Source organism: Neovison vison, chromosome 9, assembly GCF_020171115.1.
Source record: "Neovison vison isolate M4711 chromosome 9, ASM_NN_V1, whole genome shotgun sequence".
In the NCBI taxonomy this organism is placed as follows: domain Eukaryota; kingdom Metazoa; phylum Chordata; class Mammalia; order Carnivora; family Mustelidae; genus Neogale; species Neogale vison.
The window spans coordinates 51,231,513-51,257,383 of record NC_058099.1 but is presented as its reverse complement, the minus strand read 5'-3'; the positions used below and the strand labels follow the sequence as shown (position 1 = coordinate 51,257,383).

The 25,871-nt window shown below is 34.6% G+C and overlaps 1 protein-coding gene across 5 annotated transcripts in view; it reads left to right on the top strand.

Moving 5' to 3' along the window:
- The window catches only part of CNTLN (centlein), a 291,584-nt gene that overhangs the window by 155,398 nt on the left and 110,315 nt on the right, over positions 1 to 25,871 (top strand). For all 5 annotated transcript variants that reach the window (XM_044265616.1, XM_044265615.1, XM_044265613.1 and 2 more), the window contains 2 exons: positions 7,219 to 7,340; positions 8,721 to 8,840. In XM_044265616.1, the coding sequence (XP_044121551.1) occupies positions 7,219 to 7,340; positions 8,721 to 8,840 (242 nt within the window). The remainder of the gene's footprint in view (positions 1 to 7,218; positions 7,341 to 8,720; positions 8,841 to 25,871) is intronic.

Here is a 25,871-nt window from a genome sequence, read left to right as displayed (position 1 = left end):
GACCCTAGTTAACAAGATACTGCATGAGCAGTTGGAATCTAGTATCTTAGTATCAACATGGGAGTACAAACAGGATATTAAGAGCATGTTTAGGAAGCCAGTTTATCATCTTCCTCCTTTTGCATAATTCTTGAAATTCACATCCTGCATTAATCTGGTTTCTTCAGAGAAACAGAACCAGTAGGCTATAAACCTTTAGTCTCCCTAATGAGGCATTGTTTTTCTGAAGAATATCTATATCTATGTCTGTATATCTTTTTTTTTTTTTAAAGATTTATTTATTTATTTATTTATATGACAGAGAGAGAGATCACAAGTAGGCAGAGAGGCAGGCAGAGAGAGAGAGAGGAGGAAGCAGGCTCCCTGCTGAGCAGAGAGCCCTATGCGGGACTCGATCCCAGGACCCTGAGATCATGACCTGAGCCGAAGGCAGCGGCTCAACCCACTGAGCCACCCAGTCTGTCTATCCAGAGAGGGAAAGAAAGAGATAAAGAGATTGATTGATTTACTGTAAAGAATTGGGTCATGCAATTATAGGGTCCAAGAAGTCCAACATCTCCAGTTGTGAAACTGAAGATCAGGAGAGCCAATGGTATAGTCTCCATCTGAGTCTAAAGGCCTGAAAACCAGGAAGCTGATGGTATAAGTTCCAGATCCAATATCAGTCTGAGTCCAAACGGACAAGACCAATGTCTTTCTTATGCAGCCTTTTATTGTATTCAGGACTTCAGTGAGTTGGATGAAGCCTATCACATTGGGAAGGGCAATATGCTTTACTCAGTCTGCTGTTGCAAATATTCATTTTCTATAGAAACACGCTCACAGATACACCCAGGAATAATGATCAGTCAAGTTACACATAAAATTAACTATCACATATCACCATTCAATAGTAACAGATCTCCACTTTTGCCTCCAAAAGTCTATGGGTCTTTGAAAGTCCCTTGGTTTTGGCAGGAGAGAGTAGAGCAATTCAGACATTTTTAGATCTATCCTCTTCCACCTTTTGAATTTCTAATTTCAGAAAGAGTCGCAGAAGTTGCAGAAGTATTACATTAATTGATCATTCCTTTCTTCCAGTTGCTCTTTTTGATGAAGACTCAAACTTATTTACAGAGTAAAATTCTTTCTTCATACAATTTCTTTTTCTGTATTCCTTTTTTTCTGTATTCCTTTTTCTGTATTCCTTTTTCAAGCCAGCTGATGATAATATGAATTTCAAATGTATGTTTTCTTAAAGGGGGAAAATGTGAGCAAGTTTTTTTCATTGTATCTTGTCATTTAGTAGAAAAGGATTTCTTGCTTTAAAGGAGCAAAATAGTTGAGTGAAAAAAAGCACTTATCATCAAGAGCCCTTATCCAATGAAGTGGGTAAACAAAACCTGTAAAGTGAAAGCAATTCCAAGAGAGAGGTTGGGTCCAGGATATTTTTAAATTTATGTCCTCACTTTAGTAAGTATACCTGTCATATTTAGTGAAGACAGAAAACTTCTTCCTATATTTCCTTTAATTAGGGTATAATATTAATATTATTACTATTACCCAGGTGCATGAGAATATAAGATAAGAAAGGAATTAATGATGTATCTGTATTAGTTTCCTAGGACTGCCATGATAAACTGTGTGGTTTAGAAGAATAGAAATTGATTATTCAAAGTTCTGGAGCCTAGAAAGTTCCAAACTCAGTATGTTAACAGGCTTAGTTTCTTATGAAACCTGTGAGGGAGAATCTATTTCTCTTGTAGTTTCCGATAGTTTCAGGTGTTGTTTGGCTTATAGATGGCATTCTTCCTGTGTCTTCATCTTTCCTCTGTGTGTATGTGTGTGTCTCTATGTCTAAATTTCTCCTTTCTGAAAAGACACTAGTCGGGCGCCTGAACCTGTGCTACAGAAGCCATTAAAAAAATCATGTATTGGGGTGCTTCAGTGGCTCAGTCGATTAACTGTCTGCCTTTGGCTCAGGTCATGAGCTGAGGGTCCTGGGATCCAGGCCCACGTGATGCTCTCTGCTCAGGGAGGAGCCTGCTTCTCCCTCACCCTCTGCCTCTTTCTGTTTCCCTCTCTCAAATAAATAAATAAAATCTTTTTTAAAACATATAAAAATAAAAAGACACCAGTCAACTGGATTGCAATAATGACTTCATTTTAGCTTCATTTCTTCTATAAAAACCTTATCACCAAATACAATCACATTCTGGGGTATTGTGGCTTAGAATTCCAACATACCTTTTTGGAGCGGATACATTTCAACCCCTAGCAGTGTTTTATGGTTTTTAATATGCATTTGTTAATCATGGTGCTCCTTTTGTAGACCATTACCTTTTAATACATGTTGAATTTTTGTACTGGCCTTTCCCATATTGGCATTGTGTTGAACACTGCTCTGCCAGAAGCTAATGGGAAAATGGCAGAGAAAAATGTTCTGTGCTCAATTATCATAGGCAGGGGATTGAAATCTTTCGTTTTTTTGTGAGCTGTTGATATACCAATGTGTATTGTGAATCTATAGCAAGATATATATACCTTATTTCCCAGATTTACTTGATTATGTTATAGCCATTGATGTTTCCCAAAGACTTCTGTTCCATGGAAGTTACTGTTGAAAACACTAAAGTAAACACATGCTCTGTGGCACAGTAGATGGTTGGGTCCCAAGCTGATCACCAAGGGGAACTGAAGAGGGAGAGTGACAAATAGGCTTCACCAGATAACCTCCACGATGGAACATATGTGGGCACACTTTGCTATATTTAAGTAATGGTCTTTATTATATCAGCAGTAAGTAATGCATATTATTCTAATACTAGTAATGAATTTTGTAAAAATATGAATACTTTATCTTGCTTAGCTTATTTTTTGGATAGTTGTACATGTTTTCAAGGTGGATGGCCAAAAAAGCCAATAATAATAGAAGAGATGAAAAGTGTTATTCTAAAAATCCCACCCATTTCCAAATCCTAGCTTCATAAATGTAGTGGACTAACAATTTATAAAGTATAATTTGCAAATTAATGCATCAGAGCTTTACAAAATCCTTTACTATACTTGGGATCACTAATGCTGTGAATCTCTGCTTTATGAATTTTAATACATTTGACAACTTAGTTTTAGTAGCACTTTTCTATACTGTTTAGTAACGTCAATATGCCCTTTGATTACAGTTTAAATGCCTTTTATTTTTCAATGTCTAACATGCATTCTTCATACATACAACTTTATATACTCTGCTGAATTAAACATCCATGGGATCCTTGGTATTTTATAAAAGTTTTTTTTTTTTTAAACTCTCTAAAAACTTTGCTGCCATTCTGTAAAGATGGAGCCACTGTTTTCTTAACAGGACTCATGCTCTTAGTTTGCCTATGCCTGTCAAGGAGCCTTTGACTAAACTGTAGTAGATTTGATCAAGAATCATTTTTGTTCTGATGAACTCACAAATGTACTTGCAAGTATCATTGAGGCAAGTCAGGTGATACAGCCTTTCTATTTTCTCTTTTTAAGTGTTTCAGTCATTTAGATTTGTTTGTATACAGAAATTAGAATCTCTAGTTTAATTAGCTTAATTGCAAAATACAGGAAAGGTAGTCAGTAAATATTTTATTGAATGATTTAAAAAACAGAACTAATTCAGTGACTGTCCTTGAGATTTTTTTGTGTGTCTCTTCTTGAGCAAACATAGTTATTAGTAATAATAAATGTATCTTTCACTCTTTACTTATTTGACTTTCTTGTAAGATCTTTGGGTATAGTAGTATTTCCCAAATGAAGTACTGCCATTTTGACTTAGGCTATTATATGGTACTTAAAGAATCATAATCCACACTATGGTTAACTTGCATTTCTTAGAATATTTAAAAGATTTTTTGATTATTCTTTTTACACATTAAACATTTCTTTTGAGATATCTAACTTTTGCCTGAAGACTTCTGCTAAATCTGTTCTTGCACTAGAATAGAGAAAAATGTTTTTCTTTGAACATATATCATCTATCTTATATTTACATTTCTATAAAATTTTGTCTATTTCTGGAGTAGGTCAAAGAACAATAGTCTCTAGGACTAATTTAACCCATGCATTACAATTTGATAAGAGAATTCAGAAAGGACAAATCTATGGATGAATGCATTTAAAAATAATAATTATTATAAATTATGCCTATCAGATTGATTTGTCAAATAATCTCTGGCTTACTTTCATTTTGATAGCTTAGATCTTAGTAATTTTGTAAGAAATATGTAAACACTCTAGCATTAGGTGTAGTAAATTATGAAGCATGTAAAATTAAAGCAGAAAGCTCATCTATAAAATGATTACTTTCCTATAATCACTACCTAATGGAAGGACCACCTATTTCAATTACTATAGAAAAATTAAAACTATTTGCTAATATAAATATATTACACTAAAGTTTTAGGCAGCAGAGGTGCTTTGAGTGCTTTGATTAAGTACTATGTCTAGAGCAGAGCCTGGTACAGTGTGAGTGACATATAGGACTCAGAAAATTTTTATTGAGTTTTAATCTTTGATTAAATAGCATAAGACAGTTGATTTCTATTTGAGAACTAAGGAAAACCTTGGGTATAAATTCAGTGATTAATGGTAGCTGAAGCAGTACTGAAAAATGCAAAAATAATGACAGTACTAACAATAATAAACTCAGTTTCTTCCATTGATTTAATAGAGGATTTTTGTGAAAGGCAACAGAAAATATCTGGATATCCCATTTTATTAATTTTTACTTTGGGCAGTCTTTTAGGTTCTGTTTACTCATAGTGTCTAGGGACTCTTAACACAGACTTTTAATGATTCCAAAACACTGGATTTGTATGTAATAATTTTAAAGAAATTCATTGTAAACTAAAAGTTTATGGGGAAGGAATTTGATTCAATGACAGATAATTAGAGAAAGCTATTAGAATTTAACAAAGTACTTAATTATGTTTATTTGAAAATTGTGTTTTGATACAAATCTTTTCTAGTACCTATAAATTTCTTGTAATTAGATTATTAATAATTTTTAAAATAGCCTATTTAAAATCCTCATAAATCTCATTAGTTCTTAAGGAATCCAAATAAACAAAATGAACTTAGGTTTATTTATAAGAAGATAAGATTAATTTTCTATTTGGTTAATTTAAATTATTTCACATACTTAATATTAGAAGGCTTTTTGTTAAAAGAAGTGAAGTTATATTTGGATTTTTAACAACAGTAGGGAAAACTCAAGGTCAAGGTTAAATCACTCATTGGTCTTAGAAGAAGAGAAATATAAATAGCTTTTATTTTGAAGATGGAGAAACTGGTACATGCTGAATTTAAGTAGCTATGTCAAGATAAAATTTACTAACTTTGAGCAGCAAGACTTGAACTCTTATCAGCCCTTAACACTCTTCATGTAATAGGCTCTTGATATATGGTTCTTTACTTGAAATGAACAAAATTCAATTCAGTATCCTGAATTTTTAACCGTGGTATTAAACCTTACTACTCTTTTTAGCAAGTTTGCAATTCCTGTGATCTGTATATCTTCTACAACTCTTCAGGTAACATTTATTCTGATTGTCCCTTTCAAGTGATGCCATTTCCATGCTTTTTCATTAAGCACTTTCATTTCCAGATGGCATACAGATGGCTTGGTACACAGGAGTCAAATACTTACCAATAACTACTTAGATTTATTGAAGCTATCCTACTAGGCCTGTATTCAAAATAGAATGACAAGATACTCATATTGTTGAGACAGGTAGATTGCAATAAAATAATACAAACTCTGTATTATCTTACAGTTGAGATGAGAGGTAGATGGTCCAGGAAAATGTAAATTTGGCTTCTTAATAATAAGGAGAGTTAATACCTGGGAAGAGGAAAAGGAAAGAAGCTAACTTTTGCTTTGTGCCTTGATAGGACAAGCATAGTGCCAGGGGCTTTACCTGTATATTCGCTCATTTAATTTAGTCATCATAATTTAAATCTCTATACTCTTTTCCATGTTTTACAGAAAAAAAAATTGAACTAATTTAAATAGTGTTCTTAAGATTATGCAGCTAACAAGAAAGAGCTCCAAGAATAGAATTCAGGTTTTTCTAACTGCCATGAGCCTACTCTTGTCATCTCACTGTAATATTATAGAGTATCTGCTTGTTGCCTTCACTAAATAAATATACAAATTCTTTCATACAGAAATATAAAAAGTTGAAAAAACAAATATGAAGTTTACAATGGCTAAAAAACCTCAAGAATTTACTTACTTTACTTTGAGAAACATCATGCATAAGTAGTATAAATACATCCCCTAAGAACTGGAAATTTGGCCTTTATAAGTTCATTTTCTGGGTATACCTAAAAATGAAGACATATTTCATGTACTCTACCTTGAATATTTAGAAGTTGTTGACTTTAGTCAACAACCTAGTAATGTTTTTATGACCTCTTTAAGAATATGAAGCCCAGGGACACCTGGGTGGCTCAGTTGGTTGGACGACTGCCTTCGGCTCAGGGCGTGATCCTGGAGTCCCGGGATCGAGTCCCACATCAGGCTCCCAGCTCCATGGGGAGTCTGCTTCGCTCTCTGACCTTCTCCCCTCTCATGCTCTCTCTCACTGTCTCTCTCTCTCAAATAAATAAATAAAATCTTTAAAAAAAAAAAAAAAAAAAGAATACGAAGCCCAGCACTCGCATTTCAGTTCTGTATAGTACGACCCAGAAGGTTAAGCTCTGCTACTTCAGACATAGGTCCAAACTGATTTATTCCTCTTGTCTAATCATTATGCTTTATAAAACTGATCATGAATCCATGGGTGGAAGCACTGATCTTACCATGATTTGTGTTTTTACACTCATTACATGTACAATTATAATTAACAAAGTAGTCATGTGTTATATACAGAAAAATCCTTTTGTGGAAAAAGAAAAAAATTCCGTAAAATTGGCTTATGAATATTTGTACGTGTACTACTTATTGACAACAGGGGAAGGAATGAAACTAATTTTGAAATTACTAGCAGCTTAAAAAATGCAGTAAGTGGGTTGAATTTACCAAGCAAACCTATTTTGTGACCTTAAGAGTCCTTCCCTTTCATCTGCTTAAATAAGTATTACAGATTAATTTATATTTACTATTTTCTTTCAAATTTCATATTTAGATGAGTAACCTTTTATTTGAAGCGTTGTACCAATACTTTCTTTAAACTTGTGCACTTGCTTTTTTGTGTTCTACAGAGCCAAGAAAATGATGAGCTAAGAGATGCCCATGAAAAACGCAAGGAAAGGCTACAGATGTTACAGACCAACTACAGAGCAGTAAAAGAGCAATTAAAACAGTGGGAAGAAGGCAGTGGCATGTGAGTTACATAGCTCATAAAGGCATTTCCCTAAATATTAAATGGAATGGAGTAGCATCATATAGGTGTTTTAATGGCTTTTGTTTGATTTTAAAGATATTATTTGGTATTCAAATCTTGAATGTGAATTTTTAAAGAGATAATATAATAAATGAAAACAGATAAATATGCTGGCAATAACTAGAGATTTTCCTGTCATTTGTGGAATTCATAATTCTACTACTACTGTGTACATTTTCAGTATCAATAGAGTAGCTTAATAAAAGTAGATAACTTTATGTAAAAATAGTTTACATCCATATGATTGAAAAAATTAAATAACTAAAATAATGGTATTACGAAGTCTGTAACTTAAACAGTATTTAAGTTTTAATGGAAAGACCAGAGAAATAGGAAATTTACATATGTAGTTAACTCTCTGAAAACTACTTCAACCTAGTATGCAATTTGAAAATCTTTACTATCCATCAGTTTGTTCTGCAGCTTATCTGAATGAATTGGCGGTCTCAGTTCAATTGCTCTGAACAGGTGTTCAGATCTTGGTTAGTCATAAGTGGCTCCCTTGTTAACAGTATCAACAGAGGGCAAAGGACTGAATGAGTACAGAAAATCTACTACCCTCTCATCTTTTGAGATGGATCCTTTAGGGCAATGTTGATGATACACATTGGTCTGTTCTATAGAGAAATAACTGTTTCTAAATTGGCCAGTACAGCACTTTTACAAAATAGAAATGAGGAGTTTGTTTTATGTACAGAAAATGAAAACATAAAGGGCATTTGGTATGTTTTGTAGGTAATTGTCACGTCTAATTTTTTTCCTGTGAAGGATGGGAAGTAGTTCATATTACTTGTCAGTAATAGTAGTGATAAAGTACTGATAAAGCAATTTGTCCTGCATTTAGCCTCTTCTCACTAACTTTTGTAGTCAACTTCTGTAGTCAACTACAAAATAGTTTTTCACTATTTTCTGACATATTTACTGTCAATAGTGTGTTTTAAGATTGAGCACATGTACCACAGTCAGCATGGTTGACAACAAGTTCTCGAAGAGTTGACTGCTTGTAATCCTTTTTGAGAAACTGACCATCCTGCAATATATGTTTCAGTATTACTAGAATGAATCAGAGAAGTCGACTTAAGACCATCATGTGTCTGCTAAAAGTTTGTTTTCTGCAGTAGCATTTTAGCCTTTTGGAAATTATGACATGGGATTGTAATTGTTTTTTTTTTTTTTTTGACATAGGACTTTAATTTCAACATACTTGGGTTTTAGAAAATTCATTCCATAAATAGTGAGCTTGAATTAGGGAATGTATAAATGAATTTTCATTACACTTTGAACATATTAAGGAGGAAAGCAACTTCATTTTAAAAATAGGACTCATATCAGAAAAATGAAGAGAGCAGATCCCCAACAACTTCGACAAGAAGATTCTGATGCTGTGTGGAACGAACTGGCCTATTTCAAAAGGGAGAACCAGGAGCTAATGATTCAAAAGTGAGTTTCTTTTTTAACAATATGGACTTAGATAAACATTTAGGAGAAATTTTTTGCAGCTTAAAGGTCATGAGACAAATACCTTATAAAATTTGAAAGTAAAAAATCTGGGGTTTGTTAATAAAAATAAAGAAAAAAGACATATCTTTAAAAAAATATACATGTGTGTGTATATATATATATGTGTGTATATATATATATATATATAAAATACAATAACAAGTTGCACATTTGCTAGCTCTAGCCGAAACTGTATAATATGATCTAGGGATTGTGTTAATTAATGTGGCTCTCATCTGTTGGAGGTGTCGCTCTTCATTAGCCTGTATTTTAGACACTGCCGTGCTTCATTTTTGGAATGAGGTGGAGAGGGGATAACCTAGCCAGCCATCCTTGTTTGATCTCCTAGATACATACTCAATGCAGAATGCCTGAGCTCTCTTGGTTCCCTGCCCTGTCCTGCTAATCCCAGCTGAGCTCATTATGGTGTAGCCTTGCTGCTACTCTTGGAGCCAGAGCTGTCCAAGCTAATTACTGGTAGCAGCAGAACTGCCTGTTAAGGGTCTGGTATGGATCTGCTAACATGGTCCTTGGTAGTGACCTGCAAAAGACACGAGGGAATTGCTTTCTTTCTTGCTGTGCACTGCCTGTCCTTTGGGCTTAATGCTGATCCCTCCACATAGGTCTTTTAGCTGCCCTAAGTAAAAAACTTGATGAAGGGTACTCATATTTTAGAAAACATACAGTTTTCTTCCTTGATCTTATAATTCACAGACTATTATATTCAGCTTGGTAAAGAAAGAACACATTTTTTTTTTTTTTGCATATAAAGGAGTTAGACCAACATAATTAGCCTCTTTTGCTACTTAACTATTTCTTCATTTAGAGCTAATTTTTGACATCCAGACCATGCAATATTTTGGGAAGCCTGATTTCTTTAGGATGACTAAATGACTAGTATCATGTGGCATTATGTAATCAAATACTATTGAATTTTTTTACCTGTAAATCGAAGTCTTATTTTATATATTACATGATAACACATGTAACTTTAGATTACGCCTTTTCCGTGTAATGATAAACTTTTGAGAAAATGATAGATTATAATGTGTACTTCTAATTATCTCTTAATGTATACTGTATTGTATTAGTCCTAAATCTGATGCTGATAATAGTCTCTTATCTTAAAAATTCTTTATGGATTTGTCCAGAAATAGTCCCTGACAATTTTTAATAGCATTATTGAAATATAATTCATGATATAACGTGAATAATTCAGTGGGTTTTAGTATATTCAAAGAGTTCTGTGTCCATTATCACACTAAAATTTTAGAACATTTTCATTTATCCCCTCCCCTAAACCCCATATCACTTAGCCCATTTCTTCCACCACTGCCCTCCCTTCCTTAGTTGACCAGTAAGCTACTTTCTGTGTCTATATAGATTTACAGGTTTTGAACACTGAGAAATTCACTAGGTGATGTTATAATTTTTGCTTCAGCTGTCAAACATAATTTTAAAACTCAAAAGAAGGTTATTTTTAACCTTTTCACTGTTACTCACTTTCGACCTTCCAAGTTCTCTCTCTCTCTCTCTCTCTCTCTCTCAAATCATTTTCTTTCTGTTTGAAGAACCTTCCTTTAGACTTTTGTTTAGGGTCAGTTGGCTAGGAACAAATCCTCTAAACTTCCTTTATTTAAAATGTCTTCATTTCAGCGTCATTCCAGAAGAATGTTTACACTGATTAGAGAATTCTAGGTTAGCCACTTTTTTCTTTAGAGCTTAAAAAATATGCCATTTCTTTGGTTTATGATGAAAAAATATTGTTATTTGAATTGTTGTTCCCATAAAGGGAATACATCCTTCTCCTTAGCTGCTTTCTGTCATTTTTATTTGTCTTTACTTTTCAGAAATTTAATTACAGTATGTCTTGACATGGATTTCTTTTGTTTTATCCTGTTTGGGATTCTCTAAGCTTCTTGAAACTCTAGGTATGTGCTCTTTTTCAAATCGAGGAAATTTTGGTCATTATTTTTTTAAATACTCTTTTCAGCCCCATATTCTTTGTTCATCTTATTGTGGAACTCTTTTTTCACGAATGTTAGATGTTTTTAGTATTGTCCTACAGGCCCTTGAGGCTCTGTTCATTTTATTTATTTATTTATTTATTTGCCTATTTTGTCTCTGTTGTTAAAACTGGGTAATTTCTATTGTTCTGTCTTCAAGTTCACTGATTCTTTCCTTTTCCTTTTTCTTTTTTTAGAAGTTAACTTCATATTTTTAAATTTTTTTTTAAATTTATTTTCAGCATAACAGTATTCATTGTTTTTGCACCACACCCAGTGCTCCATGCAATCTGTGCTCTCTCCAGTACCCATCACCTGGTTCCCCCAACCTGCCACCCCTGCCCTTTTAAAACCCTCAGATTGTTTTTCAGAGTCCATAGTCTCTCATGGTTCACCTCCCCTTCCAATTTCCCTCAACTCCCTTCTCCTTTCTAACTCCCCTTGTCCTCCATGCCATTTGTTATGCTCCACAAATAAGTGAAACTATATGATAGTTGACTCTCTCTGCTTGACTTATTTCACTCAGCATAATCTCTTCCAGTCCCGTCCATGTTCCCCTCCTTTCTGATGGAGGCATAAGAACCAAGATGCCCTTCAACGGACGAATGGATAAGGAAGATGTGATCCATATACACTATGGAGTATTATGCCTCCATCAGAAAGGATTTTTTCCTTTTTCATCTGTCACCCCTGCCGTTGAAGACATGCATTGAGTTTTTATTTTGGTTTTTCAGTTCTAAAATTTTTATTTGATTTTTCTTTATATTACCTATTTATTTGCTGAGACTTCCTTTTTTCCTTTTTTTCAAGATCATTTATAATTGTTCATTGGAGCATTTTAATCAATGCTACTTTAAAATCTTTGTTAAGGGCCTCCTGGCTGGCTCAGTTCGTATAGAGTGCAGCTCTTGATCTCAGGGTTGTGAGTTTGAGCCTCATACTGGGCAAAGAGATTACTTAAAAAAAAAATAAAAGAGGGCGCCTGGGTGGCTCAGTGGGTTAAGCCGCTGCCTTCAGCTCAGGTCATGATCTCAGGGTCCTGGGATCGAGTCCCGCATCGGGCTCTCTGCTCAGCAGGGAGCCTGCTTCCTCCTCTCTCTCTGCCTGCCTCTCTGCCTACTTGTGATCTCTCTCTGTCAAATAAATAAATAAAATCTTTTTAAAAAATAAATAAATAAATAAAAATTAAAAAAATGAAATAAAATCCTTGCCAAATAGTTCTGACATGTGCATTATAATCTGGGTGGTTGCTTTTTTTTTTTTTTTTTTTTGTGGGTGGTGGCATTTTTTAATTACATTTTCTCCTTCAAGTTGAGTTTTTCTTTGTTTTTGGTATGATGAGTGATGTTCAGTTGTCTCCTCGACATTGGGGTTATTATGCTTTGAGACATTGGATCTTATTTAAATCTTTTATTTTAACAGATCTCTGATGACATTGTGCCTAAGGAAGAAGGTCAGATCATTACTGCCGGGAAGGGATAGGAATCTTAGCTCCTAACTTGACCCTCACTGACCCTGCATTAAAGGGTGTGTCGAAGGATAGCTTATTACTACCTGATGAAGGTGAAAGACTAGGCTTCACATTTGACCTTTATTGACAGAGATAGCAAGATCACTTCTTTTTTTTTTTTTTTTTTCCCCCTTTTTCCAGTTGTATATGGCTGGAGTAGGGTGGGTATTGTCAATTAAGATTTCTGTCCAGCCAGTTTGCCCATTTCTTAGTTCTTTGGCTAGGGAGAACAGAATTTCCTTTAGACTTTTTTGTTTGTTTGTGTCCATTGACATTTCTGGGTTGTGGATTTCTTCAGTATCTACTTTGAAGTATTTAGGAGGAAAGAAGAAAGGGGATTTCACTGTGGCTTGTTCTTCTATTCCTATGGTCCCTTGTGTCTCCTTCTTCTCCCTGCCTTTTAGAGTCTTCTTATATTTGTTTTTAATGTATCATGTTCAGGGTTTTTATATTTAGTGAGTAGGATGAATGGGTATAAACAATGGAATTAGAAGTTCTAACTTGTTTTTCAGTGGACCAGCCAGTCTTATTTTTGTGTCATACATTGACATCTGATTTATTTTTTATTTTTTTAAAGGGTTTTATTTATTTATTTAAGAGAGAGAGGAGGAGCAAAGGCAGGGGAAGGAAGACTCTGTGCTGAGCACGGAGCCCAATGTGGGGCTTGAGCCCAGGACCCTGAGAACATGACCTAAGCTCAAATCGTGAGTCACTCGAGTCAGTCGTTTAAGGGGTTGAGCCACCCAGGCATCCCTGGCATCTAGTTTAATACTTACTCCTTACTATTTAGGCTAGAATATATAAAAGCTTGTACAGCTACCTGGAAAACAGCATGGAGGTTCCTCAAGAAGTTAATCATAGAGCTACCCTACAACCTAGCAATTACACTGCAAGGTATTTACCCCAAAGATATAGATGTAGTGAAAGAGGGGGCACATGTGTTTCAATGTTAATAGCAGCCATGTCCACAATAGCCAAACTGTGGAAGGAGCTGAGATGCCCTACAGCTGATGAATGGATAAAGAAAATAGGGTTTATATATACAATGGAATATTACTCAGCCATCAGAAAGGTTGTACCCTTTCTGATGCATACCCAACTTGTGCATCAACATGGATGGGACTGGAGGGGATGATGCTAAGTGAAATAAGTCAATCAGAAAAAGACAATTATATGATTTCACTCATATATGGAATATAAGAAATGGTGCAGAGGATTGTAGGGTAAGGGAGGGAAAATTGAATGGGAAGAAATCAGAGAGGGAGACAAACTATGAGAGACTCTTGGGGTAACTGGGTGATGGGTATTAAGGAAGACATGTGATGTGATGAGCACTGGGTGTTATACACAACTGATGAATCATTGAACACTACGTTAGAATCTAATGATGTACTATATGCTGGCTAATTGAATTTAAGTTAAAAAAAAAAAGGCTAGAATATATAAAAGTAGATGTGCTACTAAAACTACTTTAAACCAAGTTTGAATAGTACTTCTAAATCCAATCATTAATGTCAAGTTAACTTTTCAAGATCCTTGTAAAAAATTGTGTGGCAATTCTTTTTTTTTTAATTTTTTTATAAACACATAATGTATTTTTAGCCCCAGGGGTACAGGTCTGTGAATCTCCAGGTGTACACACTTCACAGCACTCACCACAGCACACACGCCCGCCATGTCCATAACCCCACCACTCTCTTCCTGTGTCGCAATTCTAAGTCAGTTTAAAAATATGTCAAAGGAAATGATGCTACCACCAGTGTATACTATGGTGTTTCTTCCATCGAGTACAGTCAGAAGTATGTTGCTGAGAGTGTGAGGACTTGAGAATTTTTTTTGCATGGAAATAGTTCCTATAATAATTCAGATATTATACTTATATATCTACTTACGATATCAGTGATGTTTTAACAAAAGACCAAGAACTGCACAATCTATGAACTAATAAATTAGCTTGTTCCCATAGTATTTGTCTAACAAATATTCATATATTTTTTCATTCATTTACTGTTTAAACAGTACAGTTTAAACAATACTGTTTAGAGACTATAGTTCAGGGCTAGGCGTTAAGCTAGGGACGTATATGTATACGTATATGTATATGTATATGTATATGTATATTCATATACAATGTGTATCAACAAAGAATAATTTCTAACTCTAATGAGATTTCTTTTAGGGCCATCTGCCATGAGCCCGTGAGATAAAACCATTTGTTGGGTTGCTAGATAGTAAGGCAGGGAAACCTTTCAGAAAGGCAAGGCTCCCTCAGCTTTTCCACGTAGTTGAGGATGTTGTCTTACCGTCATTAAGTCAGATTTATGAACCAACAAAGTCATGTTAACATTCTCCTAAGTGAACAGATTAACATTTTCCTAAATAAAAACATTAGTATAAAAATATTTGTGTACATTATTTCTCAACAGTGATATAAAACTATAAAAAGAGACTCAGGTGCCACAGCATATTCAGCTTTTCTTATATTGCAAATCCAGCACGTTCTTGCTAGAAACCCATGAAGTCAAGGAGGGTGTGCTGACATCCACGGCAGGTTTATCTGTATCTCTGGCGAAATAAATCAGGAACTTGCAGAGGGTGGTAATTTTGGTCTTTTTATATTAATGCATAGAAAATCCTGCATCTGAGCACTCTGCTAGGTACAGGTGAACACAGAGAAATAATATGCCACCCTTTTTCTTTTATCAGGAACTCATATAGATGAGCAGGGAAAACAAGCAAAGGTGTGATAAGAGCAGTAATAAGGCAATAGTAGTGGCATAACACAGGGAAAATGGCGTTATGATTTGTCCATTTGCCCAAACCAGAAACCTAGGGGGTTTTAACAGACTCATCCCTCTGTCTTACCTCCTTATAATAGTCTTAATGATTCCATATCACAAATATCTCTAAAATATATCTACTTCTTTCCATTCTTACTATCAATGTCCTTGTCCAAAATACAATCATATCTTTCTTGCTCAAGTAGAATAAACTCCGAAATATCCCTCTACACTCACTCTTACCCACTTGAATCCATTTTCCCCCTAATACTATAGAGTGATCTTTTTTAAAAAAATTTATTTTTTTTTCCAATTTATTTATTTTCAGAAAAACAGTATTCATTATTTTTTCACCACACCCAGTGCTCCATGCAAGCCGTGCCCTCTATAATACCCACCACCTGGTACCCCAACCTCCCACCCCCCCACCACTTCAAACCCCTCAGATTGTTTTTCAGAGTCCATAGTCTCTCATGGTTCACCTCCCCTTCGAATTTACCCAAAAGCACATACCCTCCCCAATGTCCATAACCCTACCCCCCTTCTCCCAACCCCCCTCCCCCTGATCTTTTAAAAAAATACGTATATGAACATATTTCTCCCCTGTTTCAAAACCTTTAGCATCTTTCCATTGCTCTCAAAATAAAAACTAAATTCTTTATAGAGCACAATTGAACAATTTGGCCCACTTCTTATCCTATCTGTTTCACTTTTGTTTCTTGAAAATCAGTATGAGACTACAAAATATTCGCAAAGAATGACTGATGCTTTTCCTACATCATGCTGAGAATCCTGGTTCATGAATTTGTCAATGAAGGTAGAGTTGGGGTCAATAGTAAAGGAGTCTAGAATTCATAATTTAAAAATTCAGTTTTATTTTATAGAAGGGGAGAATTTTAAACAATATATCATAACTAAGGTCTTCTTTAATTTCATGATCTTTTGATCCTTTTTCCTTAATGATAAAAAGTAGACAAGCTATAGCTCAGTAGCATTGCCCAGGATGGAATACCTTCTTTGTTGGGTTAAGTGTTAAATATACGCAGGCCGTGATTTCAAAGAATATTTTATAAAATTCAAATAATAATTTCTAAGGAGCTAAAATCAAATTATTATGGTAGGAAGTTCAGTTATTTTTCTTTCCTTTGGCAAATCAAGACTGTTTTCTTAAGCACAAGTATTTTTCCATTTGTAGAAATGAGGATTTTAGGAACTCAATTTCTATAACATGAGTTGGAAATAAAATTCTCAAAAATATGTCTGCTAAATCATGACATACTTTGTAAACAAATGTATTTTTGGATAACCATCAGCATTATATGAATTAACACATTAGTTTTATTTTATTTTATTTTTTAAAGAGAGAGAGAGAGTATAAGTGGGGAGGAGCAGAGAAGGAGAGAATATTTTATTATTATTTTTAAGATTTTATTTTTTTATTTGAGAGGGAGTGCACCTGTGAGTTGGGGGGAGGACACAGAGGGAGGGAGAGTGACAGGTGTTTAGCCTGAGGCATGACTCAGTCTCATGACCCTGAGATCAGGACCTGAGCCAAAACCAAAAGTCTGAAGCTTAACTAACTGAACCACCTAGGCACCCCATGTTTTATTTTAAAGTATACAATTTAGTGACATTTAGTGTATTTACAATGGTTTTTTTTTAAAGATTTTATTTATTTATTGGACAGACAGTGATCACAATTAGGCAGAGAGGCAGGCAGAGAGAGAGGAAGGGAAGCAGGCTTCCTTCTGAGCAGAGAGCCCGATGCAGGGCTCAATCCCAGGACTCTGGGATCATGACCTGAGCGGAAGACAGAGGCTTTAACCCACTGCGCCACCCAGTCACCCCTGTTTTTACAATGTTGTGTAGCCGTAATCTTTATCTGATCCAAAGCATTTTCATTACCCCCAGAAGAGACCCCATACACAGTAAACAGTCACTCCCAATCTCTCCATGTCCTCCTTCCTCTAACTCCTCAGAATCCTGGAATCTGCTTTCTATCCCTATGGATTTACCAAGTCTGAATATTTTATATAAATAGTATCCTACGGTATGTGACCTTTTGCATTTGGCTTCTTTCACGTAGCATTAGGTTTTCAAGAGTCATCCACATCATAGTATGTATCGTGTCTGTCATTCCTTTTTACAGCTGAATAATAACCCACTGTATGTATATACAATTCATTCATTCATTTATTGATGGCCATTTGGGTTGCTTCTACTTTAAAGCTACTGTGAATAGTGCCACTATGAACATTTATGTACAAGTATTTATTTGAATACCTGTTTTTCGTTCTTTGGGATATTATACTTATAAGCAGAATTGCTGGGTCATGTGGTAAGTCTGTGTTTAACTTTTTGAGGAACTGCCAAACTGTTCGTAGTGGCTACATCATTGTATACTGTCACCAGCGATCTACAAAGATTCCACTTGTTCCATATCCTTGTTAACATTTAGTATTTTTTTTTCTTTTTTAAAAAAATTATCATTTTTAAAAAAAATCTTTAAATTATTTAATTTATTAAATTACTCATACTAGTGAATCTGAAGTGGTATTTCATTGTGGAATTGATTTGTATTTTCTTAATGACTAATGAGCATCTTTGTATATGTTTATTTGCCATTTGTGTTTCTTTAGATAAATATCTATTCAAGTCTGCCATTTTAAAAAATTGGGTTCTCTTTTTGTTTTTGAGTTTTAAGAGTTCTTTACATATTGTTGTTACTAGACATACGCAAATATTTTCTCCCATTCTGTAGGTGAGCTTTTTCTTTTATTAATGGTTTCCTTTGATGAACAAAAGTTTTTTTTAATTTTATGAAGTTTAATTTATATTTTCTTTTTTGTTTTTTCCTTATGCTTTTGGTGTCATGCCCATATAATAATCACCAAATCCAAGATCATGAAGACTTACCACTATGTTTTTTTTAATGTGTTTTATAGTTTTGACTCACATTTAGATCTTTGGCCCATTTTGTTAATTTTTTAAAATTTCGTGGGAAGTATGCATACAGCTTACCGCTTTTACATGTGTATATCCAGTTGTCCCACATTTTTTATAGTTTTGAAGAAGAGGCCATATGATCATATGGAAGAGTTATAATGTGATGAATAATAAGATAAGAATTTAAATGTATCAGTCCTTGAGAAACCAATACAACGTGAAACACTACAGACTGTCATAAGCCAAGTGCAAATGAGAATGTGAGTTCTGGGATATTAGCGTAATCAAGGGTTGTACACATTATCAGTGTCCGTTGAAAGGCACTGGATTTCAAGGCTACGTGGTAATGAGTTTTGAGTCTTACTTACTTTTAAAACTGAAAATCAGAGACAAGAAATTTAGCCACTGATATTGGAGACATGGGAAGTAAACTCATCTACCAATTAAGTCTTCAGGGACAAGAGTGAGAAGTTTCAGAACAAGATCAGCATGAAACCTAACTCACTGCTGAATTAGAGCCCTAAAGCCAAGGGTCCCTCTTCTTCCTCTTTTCTATCTCAAGAATGTTTCAGGTGTGATGCAACTTGAGTCCTCTAGATAGGCTTTTAGAATACACTCATGATTCTGTTAAAGGACCAGGGCCTGGAAGCAAGTAAGCTATTATAGCTAGTAAATAATATGTGAAGAAAAGACTTTTAAACTATGGAGTTTTATAATATTAGTTACATAGGACTGGATCTATGTAGCCCTTTGTATTGTTGTGCTTTCACTTGTTATTTCAGTAAATACACTGGACACTGGAAGTAAAATATTGAGCAGAGCACACATACTCTGGCCTCATAGGGCTTCAGCTTTATTGGAGGACACAAATAATAATCAAAAAGCACACAAATAATTACAGACTCAGGTTGATATGAAGATAAAGCTCTGCTATGTCTTCCCAGGTTTCTATATTCCCTGATTTTTTTCCATTTTTCCTCTTTGTCTTTCCTTCCCTCGCATCTGGTTAAAATATAGAATAGTTTATACTTTTATTTGTGGTGTTATCAACCTAATTTGCTCCCAATATATTTTTTATTGTGGTAAAACTTACCTAACATGAAATTTAGCTTTGTAACCCATTTTTAGGTGCAGAGTTCAGTGCCATTAAATACACACACATTGTTGTCCTGCCATTGCCACCATCCATATTTAGAACTTTTCCTGTTCTCAAAATGAAACTCTGTCCCCATTAGATAATAGTTCCCCATTCCCCCTTCTCTCAGCTCATGTCTTTTTCTCCTTTTGTCCCTATGAATTTGCTGATTCTAGGCATGCTATGTAAATGGAATTATACAGCATTTTTCTTTTTGTGTCTGGTTTATTCTATTCATCATGTCTTCCAAGTTTTTCCATGTTGCAGTATGTATCACAATTTCTTTTTAAGGCTGAATAATACTCTGTTGTGTGTATATACCACATTTTGTTCATCCATTCATTTGTTGATATTTAGGTAGTGATTATATTTTTCTTGTATTTTCATTTTATTTTACTATACGGTTAAGAGTGTTAGTTAAGAAAAAAATATTTTATAACTATTGGGAGATAATTCACTGAAGTAAATGACAAGTATATTTTGGAGTTTATTTTCTAACCCTTGAGATTAACTTTTGATGTTGATATACTGTTTTCATATATTTGTGACCATATACATATAGTATTTGTTTTTTTGAGGTCATCTGTCTTTGTCTGTTCAGGCTGCTGTAATAAAACACCACAGACTGGGTGGCTTATAAGCAACAGAAATTTATTTCTCACAGTTCTGGAGGCTACAAGTCTGAGATCAGGGCTCCAACATGGTCTGTTGAGGACCTTCTTTTGTGTTGCAGTCCTCATATGACAGAAGGGGCTAGGAAGCTCTGTGGGGTCTCTTTTTTAAGAACACTAGTCCCATTCATGAAGGTTTCACCTGCATGACCTAAGAACATCCCAAAGGTCCAACCTCCTACCACCATCATCTCTGGAGGTTAGAATTTCAACATGAATTTTAGGGGAACACAACACCAGATCATAGCACCAAGCATATAGTCTTTTTAATTTATTTGCTGGCTTTGTTTTCATTCATTTTATGTTCAATATATGTGAAATTTTTAAAATTACTTAAAGAATCACATAGTATTTACTTAAAGAATTACAAAGAATATCTTAAATGTTTAGTGAATAATCATTTGATTTTTTTTTTGAAAAAAGATGTCAAAATGACTTTCTGCAAGTGTATTTTGTCATAATAACAGTCTATTTTGAAACATCTTTTCTTTAAAAAAACAAAACTGGAAGTATCACAATTTCAGACTTCCAAGTTATTACAAAGCTGGAGTAATCAAAACAGCATGGGACTGGCACACAATTAGACACATAGATTGGAGCAACTGCTGGCTGTCTCCATCAGTAGATCATGTGACTCTTGATCTTGGGGTTTGAGCCTTGTCTTAGGCATAGAGATTACTTAGAAAAAAAGAAAAAGAATACACACAAAGGTCAGTGGAACAGAATAGAAAACCCAGAAATAAACTCACAGTTATATGGTTAATTAATCTTCCACAAAGGTGAAATGAATATTCAATGGGAAAAGGACAGTCTCTTCAAGAAGTGGTGCTGGGAAAACTGGACAGCTACATGCAAAAGAATGAAACTGGACCACTTTCTCACACCATACACAAAAATAAACTCACAATAGTTTAAGAAGCTAAATGTGAGACCTGAAACCAAAAAATCCTAGAAAAGAGCACAAGCAGTAATTTCTCTGACATCGGTCATAGCAACAGTTTTCTAGGTATGTCTCCTGAAGCAAAGGAAACAAAAGCAAAAATACTACTGGGACTACATCAATTTGAAAATCTTCTGCACAGCAAAGGAAACAATCAAAAGGGAACTTACTGAATGGGAGAAGATATTTGCAAATGACCTCTCTGATAGTATAAAAAAAAAAATAAAGAACTGTTTCAATTCAACACCCAAAATACAATCCACTTAAAAAATGGGGAGAGGTGTGCCTGGGTGGCTAAGTGGGTTAAAGCCTCTGCCTTCAGCTCAGGTCATGATCCCAGAGTCCTGGGATCAAGCTCCACATTGGGCTCTCTGCTCAGCACGGGGCCTGCTTCCTCCTTTCTCTCTCTGCCTGCTTCTCTGCCTACTTGTGATCTTCATCTGTCAAATAAATAAATAAAATCTTAAAAAAAAAAAAAAAGAAAAATCCTGTTCAAAAAAAAAAAATGGGGAGATGACATTAACAGACATTTTTCCAAAGAAGACATCAGATGGGTAACAGACCCATGAAAGATACTCAACATCACTCATCATCAGGGAAATGCAAATCAAAACTACAGTGAGATACCACTTCACACCTGTCAGGATAACTAAAATCAAAAACGCAAGAAACAAGTGTTCTGAGAATGTGGAGAAAAAGGAACCCTCATGCACTGTTGGTGGGAATGCAAACTGGTACAATCACTGTGGAAAACGGTATGGAGGTTCCTCAAAAAGTTAAAAATAGAATTGCCTTGTGATTCGTTAATCCCACTACTGGGTATTTATCCAAAAAATACCAAAACACTAATTCAAAGGGGTATGTGCACCCCACTGCTATTGCTCCATTATTTACAATAGCCAGGATATGGAAGCAACCCAAGTATCCATCAATAGATGAACTGATAAAGAAGGTGTTGTATATAAATTTATATAAATAATAAATATATTTATATACCATACCTTCTTTATCATATATTCTATATATAGAGATATCTGAGATATGTATACACACACATATATAATGGAATATTAGCACATGTGTGTATATACACGCACCTTCTTTATCAGTTCATCTATTGATGGACACTTGGATTGCTTCCATATCTTGGCTATTGTAAATAATGCTGCAATAAACATAAAGAAATGCAATAAACACATAGAAATATGTGAGATACATACACACACACACACACACACACACCAAAAAACCAGAGTATTACTCAGCCATAAAAAAGAATGAAATCTTGCCGTTTGCAATGATGTGGATGGAGCTAGTGAGTAGTATGATAAACAAAATAAGTCAGTCTGTTGGCCCTGGGCTGACAGAGACTTTTTTAAGGAGAGAAATGAGCCTTATATTAATTTATGTTCAAGTGTAAAAAAATAATAGTGGTAAAACTTGATCTGCTACAAATTGGAATTTGAAATAAGCAAACTGCAGTGTGGAAGAAAACCTAACAGATGAAAGTGATTTATCAGAAAATGAAAAAGCAAATGATAGTTGCTCAGCTATTTTTATTTTCTTTAAAGAAAAAATTTTTATTATGTTAGTCACCATACAGTACATCATTAGTTTTTTTTTTTTTAAGATTTTATTTATTTATTTGACAGAGACAGTAGAGAGTAAATACAAGGAGAGAGAGTGGGAGAGGGAGAAGCAGGCTTCCCGTTGTGCAGGGAGCCCAACTCAGGGCTCGATCCCAGGACCCTGGGATCGTGACCTGAGCCAAAGGCAGACTCTTAATGACTGAGCCACACAGGCTCCCCTGCATCATTAGTTTTTGATACAGTGTTCCATGATTCATTGTTTGTGTATAATACCCAGTGCTCCATGTAATATGTGCTCTCCTTAATACCCCCCACCAGGCTTATTCATCCCCCAACCTGCTCAGCTATTTTAGAAAGATGGACTAAACTTAAAGCCAGAAACTACTAGAAAATGTTGAGGAATCTTTCACAGAGGAACCAAGTGAAGTATTTTCATATCCTGATTTTCTCCCTTCAGTACTCTGGACTTGCAGAAATTAGCCCTCTCAAAATCTGAAAATTAGAAGGCAGCAGTGGAACCTCCGGAAAGCTCTACTGAACATTTGATAACTCATTTACTGGAAATGTTGGTTGCAACATAGGACTGTACAAAAAGAGAGGCCTGGACTACAAATCCAACTTTTGCATGCTGTGTTTCACTTAGTAAACTATTCAATTCAAACGATTATTCTTTTGTTGTGATTGTTTCCCAGTACAATTCCATCATTAATAAATGCTACAATTGCACTCTGAAATATATTTTTAGGTCCTTTTTAAATAAAATGAATTAACATACATGAATAGGGTTTTGCAGTATTTTTGTAATAATGAAGAATTAGAAGCAATCTAAATGCCTGTTAGTTGATAAAAGTACATTATAATATATTAATATAATATGGTACTATAGTACATTTAACATGGGTAAATTGGATCTACATTTATCAAAATAGAAATGCATCAAAAGCAAAATCTGAGTTAAAAGAAGGAAATTGATTAATAGTATATCATATATATCATAGTATATATTCTCTAAAATATAAAATTTTAAATCACATAATAGTACAATTTTATAGATATATGTGTGTTATACATACACACATGTAGCCACAGTAATAGTTACATAAAACTATACACACACACACACACACACACACACACATAGTATTAAAGCACAAAACAAATATACACACCAAATTAAATAAGGAAACTGGTTATTTCTGGGGAGGGGGGAAAGGTTGAATATTGTAAGAGAGAACATTATTTACAGAACATTTTTTTCACAAAAATAAAGCTTTGAATTCAATATGACATTAATGTTTTTAAACCCAAATGTTTGGCACATTAATGTTGGTTATATTACTCTCCATACTTTTGTTATGTTTAAAATAGTCTTTCTGTTTTCAAAGATCCAGTAAAGCCACTTCTAGTTGAAAACACTAAAGAGTTCTTACATATAGGCACATATGTTCACTCTAGCATTAACGATAATTACAGAAAATGGAAAACAACCAAAATAGCAGATGCTATAGTTATATAGCCAAAAGTTCCGAGAACTTCAATATAAAGGAAAATTATTTTAATTAATATAATACACCATATTTTCAAACCATACACAAAAATCGATTCTAGATGACTGCAAGCTTAATTGTAAGAATGAAGTAATGAGCTTTTATTTATTTTATTTTTTATTTTTTGGGGGAAGGAAAGAGAAGAAAGGAGGGAGAAGGGGCAGAGGAAGAGAGAGAATCTTAAGCGGGCTCCACACCCATCTCAGAGCCTGATGTGGGGCTTGATCTCACAACCCTGAGATCATGACCTAAGCCAAAATGGAGGGTTGGATGCTTAACCAACTGTGCCATGAGGGGCCCCATATTAAGTAATAGAGATTTTAGTCAAAAACACAGAACATCTGTTTGTATAATAGACAAAGGTTTCTTAAAACAGATTAAATAGAAACTAAAAATTGATAAACTGGACTGTATTAAACCCAAGAGCCTTTGTTTATCAAAAGATGTCATTAAATGACTTAAAAGGCAACATTCAGAGTGAAAAAAGATATTTGCAGTATATATGTTTACCAGAGGACTAGCATCCTGAATATCTGAAGAATTTCTATGAAAAATTAAGTAAAGGTAGAAATAATAGAAAAATGAACAGAACACTTGAATAGATATATCATAAAAGAACACATCCTGAGGGCCAATGGATATATGAAAAAGTGCTCTATTCAGTTTGTCTTTTTCTAGTTTTAGTAATTGGGAGCTTCATTGCAGATCTTTTTTTTCTTTCTATTACAAGCATTTAGTGCTGTAGAAAGCCACATAAGCATTTTGTTAGCCCCTCATATTTTTGAAATGTACTTTAATTTTTTGGAATTCAAACTATTTTTTATTTCCTCTTGGAATCTTTAGAGAAAAATGTTCTGAAAGTTTTAAGTTGGGTTATTTCCTCAGACATCTTTCTGGTATTGATTTCTGATTTAATTTTATTGTGGCCAATAGATACTTCTAATGATTTAGATCTTTTTAATTTTGCTGAGAATTGTTTTATGGTCCAGCATGTGGTTTTATCTTAGTGAAAGCTCCAAGGTATTTGAAAACTGTTATTAGAATGTTTTCTATTAGGTCAAGTTTTTTCTTTTTCTTCTTTTTTTTAAGATTTTATTTATTTATTTGACAGAGAGAGAGAGAGATCACGAGTAGGCAGAGAGGCAGGCAGAGAGAGGGGGAAGCAGGCTCACTGCGGAGCAGAGAGCCAGATGTGGGGCTCGATCCCAGGACCCTCAGAACATGACCTGAGCCGAAGGCAGAGGCTTAATCCACTGAGCCACCCAGGCGCCCCAGGTCAAGTTTTTTCATAGTGCTTTTCAAATATTCTGTATCCTGTTTTCCATTCACTTTTTCTATTGATTGCTGAAACAGGTGTTTTTAAAATCTCAGTTTAAATGTTTTCAGGTTTTTAAAAACACTGTTAGTGCATGTTTCAAGTATCCTTTACCAGAGACTTGTTTATCCCTACTCATTAGATGTCCCTTTTGAATTCTTTGTTGAATTCTCCTGGTGATCAACAAAGATTCTCCTCTCAATCTGGCTGGTCCCAATCCTATATAAATTCTGGGAATAGTTCCTTTAAGGGCTCCTGTTCTCTGCCTGTCTTGTTTAATTTGGTCCTGCATATATGCAACAGAGTGTTTAACTGTAGAATCAGAAGAATGCTTATGCAGATTTCTGTAGCTATTTCTTTTTGTAGATCCCTTCTCTGGGAACTATGTGCCACAAATTTCATCATTACAGACTTCCAGTCTCTTTTTCTTCATCTCAGCAAAGCCATTGTGTTTTTCTTGGGATCCCTCTCCCTGCATTGTGGTCTGGAGAATGGCTCCTGGCAGAAATCTCAGCTATCATTAGGGCGCTCT